Below are 9449 nucleotides of genomic sequence, written 5' to 3' on the forward strand. Positions count from 1 at the left end.
CTCCTAAAGTTAGATTTAGGGTTAGCTAACAGTTAATTAACAAAAGGATCAGTAGCAGCAGGTTAATTCACAGCAGCACAGGAAACACAGCCACATGTGCACTGGGGAGGGGCCAACAGGGGCCAGTGCCCCTGTAAAACTGAACCTGGACCCCCCTGTGGCCCCCCCTCCACACCAAAATAATATTATACAATAAAAAAAGCTTCGGTATCGCGCCGATGTGACAGGCGGAACACATGCGTGTGGCACTTGGTTCCAGTCCTTTAGAGCGCTAAGGGACTCATGTTGAGTGTAAAACAGCCAAACAGCTGCTGACAGTATGTATTTTGATGTAGTACACAGTAGTATATATGTCTAGTATATAGGGATGCACTGATGTTTTCCCAGTTTGTTCTTAGCCGGTCCTCGCCCTTCTCAGTCTCTTTTGTCAAGGTTGATTGTGTCACTCTGACAACACCCTTGGCCCCAGCCTGGCCCCTCCAGTAAAATTGGTCTAGAACCGCCACTGCATGTGCATGAAGGTAAACTAATTATGAAGTAAATAAGTATGAAGTATGAATCAACATTTAACCACTTTTAGGGACAGTGGGGGTCACAAGTCTTTGGGAACGTATATTTTGGGGGTCACGGATGAAAAGTTTGGGAACCCCTGATCTACCCTAATGTGAGGTAAGAAATGAAGTCATAAATACTGTCATTCAATCACTTGTTGAAGGTTTACTTCCTTATTACCCATCATCTTGGTGATATCTTTCTGATAAACAACTACACCTTATTTCTTATCCTTATCTTGGAAGGATCATTGATTAAAAAAAATGTGCTACAGGTTCACTTTATGAAAAAAAAAAAATGCAAAAGAAAGTCTTGATAAAAACCAAAACCTACAGGCACTACACCTGACAGTACCAAGGACAAGGTAAGCCAGTAAGCAAATGATCTGGTGAAAATCCTGTTATTTGGTTGAACCACTCTGCAAATTTAGTTATAAATGCATCTAATTAGTTTATTCAACATTATGCATATATCTGCCTCTTGCAGGCTTAGTATCCCTGCATAATATCCATTCATTTGTTGAGTACAACTTTGAATACACCAGTGTAGACATTTCCATGAGTGGTCTCTCAGCCAATAGCATCGAAGCAAGTTTAAAGCCGTTGACGGCACGCGGTAGCCCCTCACTTCCTGGTTGAAGATGGCGGATGAGAATGAGACAGCACCGATGCCGGAGAAAGAAGACGTAGAGGACCACGGACACTGCAGTGACTGTGAAAATGAAGAGCACCACTTTGAAGATGGGTAAGAAAAGAGGCCTGTAAGCAGGGTGGTGTTGAATGTATCACATCGCAGCAAACAACCAAAGCTTAAAACAAGCTACAGCCTCGGCTAGCAAAACCCTGTCGATGGAAGATGTCCCGCCTACTTGCTTTGACGCGATTGGTCGAACGGGGCACTCGCTCTCCAGTTCTCACACATGATTGGTCGAGAGCGCGTTCCGTTTCTTTTTATGGGCGGGGCTTGGAGTAGCTCTCCTTCAGGCTTTAGCTAGGCGCAGTATGGGGGTTGAAACCAAAAGTTAGCCTTGAGCTGAGGCATTCATTAAGACATAACATTTATCCTCTCATGTGTGAGGTAGTCAGCAGTATAAATCAATGCTGCATCTGTAGATGTGTGTGTCGCGCGACGGTGTTCACAGCATGCACCTGATGCAATTCAAGGCAACCACAGCTGCTATTTAGTGAGCTAGCTTGCATGCTAACATAGCTGTCAAACCTCTATTGTCTGTAAGTGGATTTCAGTGCAGATGGAAGCAAAACTGAAACAAGCAACACCTCTACATTATTGCACGTGCATCTTTATAATATAACATGACTGGGGTTTTATTTCCACTTTAATCCAGAATCAAATATGAATACTCATTGCACAACCGAGCTCCGACTCACAACAAGATTTTGTGGAAATCCTTTTTTTACCCAGCATTTGCTCTCCGTTAATGTTTACCAAGCGGTGACACACATGCGAGGAGCTCAGGCTGCCTGATATTGAGGCGTGTCCTGCTCAAGACAAGTGCGTGGGCCGTGGGGTGTATGTGTGTAGTTGAACATGGAGAAGCACGGTGCTGCTTAGTCATCGTTTTCTAACACATTTCATTCACCTCTTCTCCACAGATATCATGGCCTACTTCTGACCCCTGACCACACATTAGTAGAGATGGGATTTATGGCTCTTTGAAGGGAACCGGATCTTGAGGAGCCGTTCCTTTCAAAGAGCCGTTCAAAAGACTGGCTCTTTTTTAGAAGTCAACCAGGGGTAACTGGTTTTTATCAAGGAAACAATCACTGGTAGCAGCTATAAGATAAGATTTGGATCAGAGTAATTCAAACTTGCACATCCCACCAATATATGTACTCTATTAGTTGGAATTATTCTGTACTTTGATTATAATTTAATTTGGCATTGTAAACAATCCATAAGATGGCTCCATATCCCCAAGCTTCCACAGTGAGATCACTATTTAGAATTTTCCCTCACCTAAAAAACTTTAACTCATTTTGTGTTGTTTCTTTAAAGGCACTATGGGGAGTTTTTCACCAGCTGAGAAACACACTAAAGCCAACACTGATGCCTCTTTATGACCTTCAAAAGCAAACAAATCCATAAACATCAACACTGATACCTTCTCTGTTGTCATTTTTGAATGCCTTAAACCACTCAGAGGGGGTAGGTGTCAGACCACGTGATTGACATTTGGCTGTAGAAACACAAATTTTCGGCTCTTTTCATAGCAAATAATCACATTGAGTGATAAATCTGGCTGTTAAAAGACAGCAGGGTGAGTTTTTTTTTGAAAACACTACTTTTGCATGTACAGAACAAGAGATAAGAGGTATCACTTTGTCCACAATGGGGAGCCAAAATTGGTAAAAATGAAAAGTTCCTCACAGCAGATTTAAGTCGCTAGTCGTTAATATCTCCTCCTCCCTGATGCAACAGTGAATAAATGTCTTCACTCCAGTAGGCGGCGCTGACTAATCTCCTCCCCTAAGTTAGCTGCGAATATAGAGGCATGTTCACGTGCATGGAGCGTGCTGTGGACAACTCGTACTCGGAGATGGCATTGGTCGGTTCATTTGAAGGCAGCGTGACAACTCGGACTCATGGGGCACGCAGGTGACACATGAAGGCAGCGTGGGCAATCTGCATATAAAAACGTCTCCAAAATGAACAGCTCGCAACTGCAAATCGGTTCTCATCGTTCACTTAAAAGAGCCGTTCAAAAGACTGACTCGTTCGTCAACGTCACATCTCTAATGGAGAAGGACAGTGCTACTTAGTCATCGTTTTCGAACAAATTTCATTCACCTCTCCACAGATATCATGGCCCACTTGTGACCCCTGACCACACATTATGTCCTGAGTGTGTAATTGAGACATAAACAGTCACCCAAGGCTTATTTAATTATTCTGAGATTGTTATTTCAAGGGCATATTACTACTCCCATTTATCAGCTTTACATCCCCTTTCCAGCAATGCATGTAACATGCTGCACCCAACACACACACAAAGAAAGAGGTTCTGGCTGTTAGCTGGTACACGCGGTTGAAATGGAAGCCTGTGGAGCAAACTATTGTATGTTTTGTTGTCTATTGTCCCGGTCATTCACTGACCTCCTGAACATACACGCGTACACACGTGTGGAAACCACTTCCAGAGATCATGTAATTCACCATCTGTGCTGGTGTTACAAATACAGGCCAGTGTGCTGCCTCTCTCCTCTCTGGGACACTAATGAGATTATCCTCTGTAAGTATGCTGTCTCTGTCAGGCCAGAAAATGGGATAACTGGGTGGGGGTGTGTGTGTGGAGCTCCTTAGCTTTACAATAGAGGTTTATGACACACATGACGTGTGATTAGTGGGTTACGGGACTATCTGTTTAAGGTTAGTCCTGTCCACTTTGCATCTTCTGAACTGGGTCACACATCTGATATAGGAGATGAAGAGTCGCACATTCGACGTGTCTCTAGTGCTCTACCTGACGTGTCCTGTCAGTTCATTGAGACTTTAGATTAATAATCTATTTTCTTGCTAGAAGAACTACACCCAAGTTTGTTCAAGTAAACAAACACCGTTGATATGGTGTTAACTGAAAATGTTAGTAAAGCCAAGTGTAGAAGAACAACTTGTGACTTTAATTCACCACAGACATATGACATGTTAATCCACATGAAAAGCATTACAACTGACTTTAATTTCTCTGTCATTTTTAACCTTGATTCATACGTGAAGATCTTAAAAGGGGAACTAACTTGAATTTTAAGGCAGGAATGTTTTTCTGTCTCCAACATCTTGACAGTTTTTCCTTCTTCTAAGCTGTAAGCTCATTTCAGGTAGAGATTTAGATTAATACAGTTCGACCAGCACAGGGCTTTCCTCAGGGATAGTAGACTAAAATATGGATGCCTTCTATTTCTGTCTCGTTTCAGTGACAGGGGTCTGGGTGACGACACTGGTGCCAAGAAGAAAAAAAAGAAGCAGAAAAAGAAGAAGAAATCTGGTGCCACGGAAGGAGCTCAGGACCCCCTCGCTAAGGCATGGACTGAGTTATTTCTGAAGAAGTGTTTTAGGTCAAACGGTCAGATCACCTGAAGTTAAATTAACTTGAATTCATACTTGCCTTCAAACAGGTGAATTCATTGCCAGTTGATAAGCTACAGGAGATCCAGAAGGCCATTGAACTGTTCTCAGTAGGCCAGGGTCCTGCCAAAACCATGGAGGAGGCCACTCGCAGGAGCTACCAGTTCTGGGACACACAGCCTGTGCCCAAGCTAGGTACAGAATCTACTCTTTAAAACCCACAGGAACATCGTGTTGTTTGTGCTTTGTGTGCTAAACTGTTTTGTGTTTTCTTCAGGGGAGACCGTCACATCGCATGGCTCCATCGAACCTGACAAAGACCAAATCCGTGAGGAGCCATACAGCCTCCCACAGGGCTTCAGCTGGGACACCCTGGACTTGGGGGACCCTGTTGTGGTAAGAAAGAGAAAAGTTGTTTTTTAGATCTTTGTAATCCTTTGATGTCTTTTAATTGATATCAAATACATTTCTGATTGTGTTTCTCTTCTACGGTTCTCTGATGCGTCAGTACAGGTTGTGTTAATGTCTTATTCTGTTCTCTTCTGTAAATCTAGCTTAAGGAGCTTTACACCCTTCTCAATGAGAATTATGTTGAAGATGACGACAACATGTTCAGATTTGACTACTCCCCTGAGTTTCTGCTCTGGTAATTCTCTGACTGACTTTAATTTTTCATCAGACAAGGATGCTAGTATTGAATGCTTAATATTAAGTTTTATATCTAGAGAGTAAATACACTCTTTTGATGCACAATGAAAATACAGAGGAGGTATAATGTAATTACTGCATTCAGTAACTGATGACTTTCTCAGGGCTCTGCGACCCCCGGGCTGGCTGCCTCCGTGGCATTGTGGAGTGAGGGTTAACTCCAACCAGAAGCTGGTTGGCTTCATCAGTGCTATTCCTGCCAACATCTCTATCTACGAAGTGTAAGTGAACACAACACTGGGAGCAGTTAGATTATTTCAGTTCATATCTCACTTCTACATAAAGTAATCTGTGGCTTTTTCATAATGCAAATTTAATGTAATGCAACTGCTCTGCCATAAAAACCTTGGTTCCTACATTTCATCTATTGTAATGTTTATGTTAATGTACCAGTAACACCAAGATGAATTCCTTGCAGTAGTAGTAAACAAACATTATTTTGATATTAGTGTAATAAGTGTTCTGATGAGATGTGTTCTGCAGTTACTCACATGATGAACTTTCCTCTTTGGTTCTCAGAGAAAAGAAAATGGTTGAGATCAATTTCCTCTGCGTCCACAAGAAGCTTCGCTCCAAACGAGTCGCTCCTGTTCTGATCAGAGAAATCACCAGACGGGTCAACCTGCAGGGTATCTTTCAGGCTGTTTACACTGCTGGAGTGGTGCTGCCCAAACCTGTGAGCACATGCAGGTAGGTCTGACTCAAAAGCCTCCAAGTACTGGATATAAACCCACCTCTCTGTATCTGGACTTAGTTTGATCTCTCTTGCACAGGTACTGGCATCGCTCTTTGAACCCACGCAAGCTAATCGAGGTGAAGTTCTCCCACCTGAGCAGGAACATGACTATGCAGCGCACCATGAAGTTGTACCGTCTCCCTGATGTCAGTAACAGCTCACATATCACAAACACAAATATTCAACAGCATGGCCCTGCAACTTAAATGTTCTTCTCCCTCAGGCTCCCAAGACTTCCGGTCTGCGGACAATGACTAAGAAGGACGTCCCGGTGGTGCATCGTCTCCTGCGTGAGTACCTGAGCCAGTTCCACCTGGCGCCTGCCATGACCCCTGAAGAGGTAGAACACTGGCTGCTTCCCCGGGAGAACATCATCGACACTTACCTGGTGGATGTAAGAGAACATTCCACCCAAACTTTACTGAAGATGAATTACTTCTTAAGATAAATCTGTCTTAAAACTAGCTGTGTGTTCTCCTGACAGAATGATGGCAAGGTGACTGATTTCCTCAGTTTCTACACACTGCCCTCCACCATCATGAACCACCCTGTGCACCGCAGTCTAAAGGCAGCATACTCCTTCTACAACGTGCACACCACCACCCCGCTGCTCGACCTCATGTCTGATGCCCTCATTCTGGCCAAATCGGTTTGTGTTCTTTTTGTAATCCACGTGTGTTTTCTCTTGAATTTCCCCCCTGTTGAACTAACATACTTCATCCTTCCTCTCATCCGTTTATTTAGAAAGGGTTTGATGTCTTCAATGCACTGGATCTAATGGAAAACAAGACTTTCTTGGAGAAGCTTAAGTTCGGCATCGGTGACGGAAATCTACAGTATTATCTGTACAATTGGAGGTGTCCCAGCATGGGCTCAGAAAAGGTAAGTTAGTGGGATTACTTGCTCTCATGATGATGTCATGACCTCAGAGTATTTGCAGGGAGTTTACACTGATTTCTACTCACCAAGGGAGTTTGCTCCAGCTGATTGTGCAGATTCACACTATAGCATCATGTAAATGGAAAGACGTGGCACAGGACAGGACAGAGTTTGATTTAATGAGGCACAAATAAAATAGTAGATTATTACAGCCTTAACTTTTTCAGCACAAGAAGAAACTGACTTGCGTTTTGGACTTCAGAGTTTAAACTGAACGCAACATCAAGTCCTCAAAAAAGGCCTCTAGTAGTCGTCAATATTTTCTATTAATGTTGCCATAAAATGTTGAATCAGATTATTGTAGGAAGGAAAAGTTGGACACAATTTTGGGAATGTTGCAGCAGATCTGAGTTATGCATCAGGACACTGCTCAGTCCATTTTGTCTGCCCTGTAGTTAACATTGCTAGCTGCAGCAGCTAGAGAGCTCATTATATGATAATGGGAAAGTATCAGATTTAGCCTAAACTCTTATGAATTAATCATTTGGACTAGTTAATCCCTCCAACCATTTTAAATTAAATATAACGTGAGGAATTACTGATTAATGCTGCTGGTCAAAACTTTAAAAAAGGAATCTGGGTAAATAATTTAAGGTCCTACATTCAGACTTTTTTTTTTCTGTGACAAAAGTATTTATTTTGTGTATTTTCACCCCCTCATAGTGATGATGCAGCTTCAAGTTTGGTCAGAAACAGCATTTCTTATTCTTCTTTTTTATTTTCAGGTGGGGTTGGTTCTGCAGTGACATCCCTTTACGCCATAAACCAAGTGTCAACAAACAGGCTAGGACAGCGCTCCATCACACTGACCACCTGATGAGATGGACTGATGACCTCCTGCTTCAGGAGAGGAAATAAAATCCCACCGCCCATTTTTACTTTTTTGACCTTCTGAACTTTGACCTGCACTACCGCTGCCAGGCGGGGAGGCCGGGAGAGTCTTCCTGCTCTTCTTTCCTCCTTCGATCACAGGGACCTTAAGCCATTGTAGTTTTCATCCCAAACAACTTGTAATTCATCTGAGAGCTGTCTTGATTGTACCAAACACGCCCACACAAGAGCAGTTTGCACAGATTACTGTATACCAAACACTCACAGTTGGCATACCTGCAAAACGTACGAATCATGTAAATAACATCAAAAGTAACTGTGGATTCTGCCCTAACACATGCAGACTAAAACCTACTGTTTTATTTTATTGCTAAATGTTGGAAGTGCTTTTTGCAATTAAAATAACCATGTCATCTTTCAGTTTTAGAGATAAATCAAAATCAAAATCAAAAATATTTTAAAGAAAAGGCTTGAGGAGTGGAGGTAATAAATACCAAAAGTGGACACCAGATAAGGGCTTCTGTTAAGATTTCTCTTGTCATGCTTGAGCCTGTGTCTTTATTTTCCTCATCAGACCTGATTTTCTGACCGTAGTTATGGAGTTTGTTTCAGCACTGCTTGAAGAAGACAGTCATGCCAAAGCTGTGCATTTGTCTTCAGGAGTTTCTCTCATCTGTACTAACTTTCATGATCCTCCACAGCTTACTGCACTAACTGAAGAAGCCCTGAAACACAGACTGATGGAAATGGAGCAGCTTAGTTACAGAAACAAATAATCAGTTTCAGTTTTTTTGGACAAGATCAAACTATCACACAGAGGTTGAAGGCTTTCTGGTGGGGTTTACTCCACGTGTTAATCAGCAGGGATCAGATTTGTAATGAAACCTCTTGAATGAACTGTGCTGCAGTTTCAATGTCCAACCTGAGGGACTTGGAGTATGCAAGGACTTTGGTTGAATCAAATTGCCTTTGGGTACCTTATAAGAACAATTCAGCTCATTGTGCAAATCTTGCATGATGAAATCACACAGGACGTCTTAAAAGTAGTCGTAGATGTGAAAAACTAACTACCCGAGCAGGAGCAGCTGAAAGTTCTGGCAACTTGTTTACATGCACATATCACATACTGTGTTTAGATCTTTGCTGTTTGAAGACAAGATCACGGTTAGCTTTTGTCACACTTGAATTAACATCTGTGATTTAATGCTCTTTCAGGCTCTATTAAGGAAGTGAAGACAAACAATAGTATTAATCTACATCACGAAAATGATCACTGCAGCTGGCTTTTCACTTTGATGAAGCATTTGGAGCTCTCCACTCGATCATGTAGATGAAATCAGAGACGATCCAGGATGGATTTTGAAACTGGGCAAATGAACAGCAGTCTGTATTTCCAACACTTGTTGCAGAGTCTGATGATGATGATGATGATGACAGGAGAAATCTCCCTCAAAGTGTTTCTTATGTAAAATGTTGGTTCTACTTGCATACCAATGTAAAGAATCATGGGTTTTGTGGTGTTATGATGCAGGAAAAAGACTTTCAAGATGCAGGTGATTTTTTTTGAGCAAAAAATAAAACCTAGAAGTTGCTGTAAGAA

The 9449-nt window shown here is 42.2% G+C and overlaps 1 protein-coding gene across 1 annotated transcript; it reads left to right on the plus strand.

The window, feature by feature from the left end:
* The first annotated feature begins 1159 nt into the window (after positions 1-1159).
* Positions 1160-9449, plus strand: nmt1a (N-myristoyltransferase 1a). The gene is made up of 12 exons (XM_034711071.1): positions 1160-1296; positions 4485-4590; positions 4686-4830; positions 4913-5031; positions 5190-5281; positions 5448-5564; positions 5863-6033; positions 6117-6225; positions 6303-6473; positions 6564-6728; positions 6824-6961; positions 7744-9449. Exons 1-12 carry the CDS (start codon positions 1193-1195, stop codon positions 7762-7764), a joined length of 1458 nt encoding a protein of 485 aa, XP_034566962.1. The 5' UTR covers positions 1160-1192; the 3' UTR covers positions 7765-9449.

The sequence above is a fragment of the Notolabrus celidotus genome, chromosome 20 (genome assembly GCF_009762535.1).
Source record: "Notolabrus celidotus isolate fNotCel1 chromosome 20, fNotCel1.pri, whole genome shotgun sequence".
Lineage (NCBI taxonomy): Eukaryota > Metazoa > Chordata > Actinopteri > Labriformes > Labridae > Notolabrus > Notolabrus celidotus.

What these genes read in the sequence shown, in the direction of transcription:
- nmt1a (XM_034711071.1), top strand. Translation starts at nt 1,193, where the DNA reads ATGGCGGATGAGAATGAGACAGCACCGATGCCGGAGAAAGAAGACGTA. An exon ending in GAGCACCACTTTGAAGATGG is followed by an intron (nt 1,297 to 4,484) that starts GTAAGAAAAGAG and finishes GTCTCGTTTCAG; the next exon opens with TGACAGGGGTCTGGGTGACG. An exon ending in TCCCCTGAGTTTCTGCTCTG is followed by an intron (nt 5,282 to 5,447) that starts GTAATTCTCTGA and finishes TGACTTTCTCAG; the next exon opens with GGCTCTGCGACCCCCGGGCT.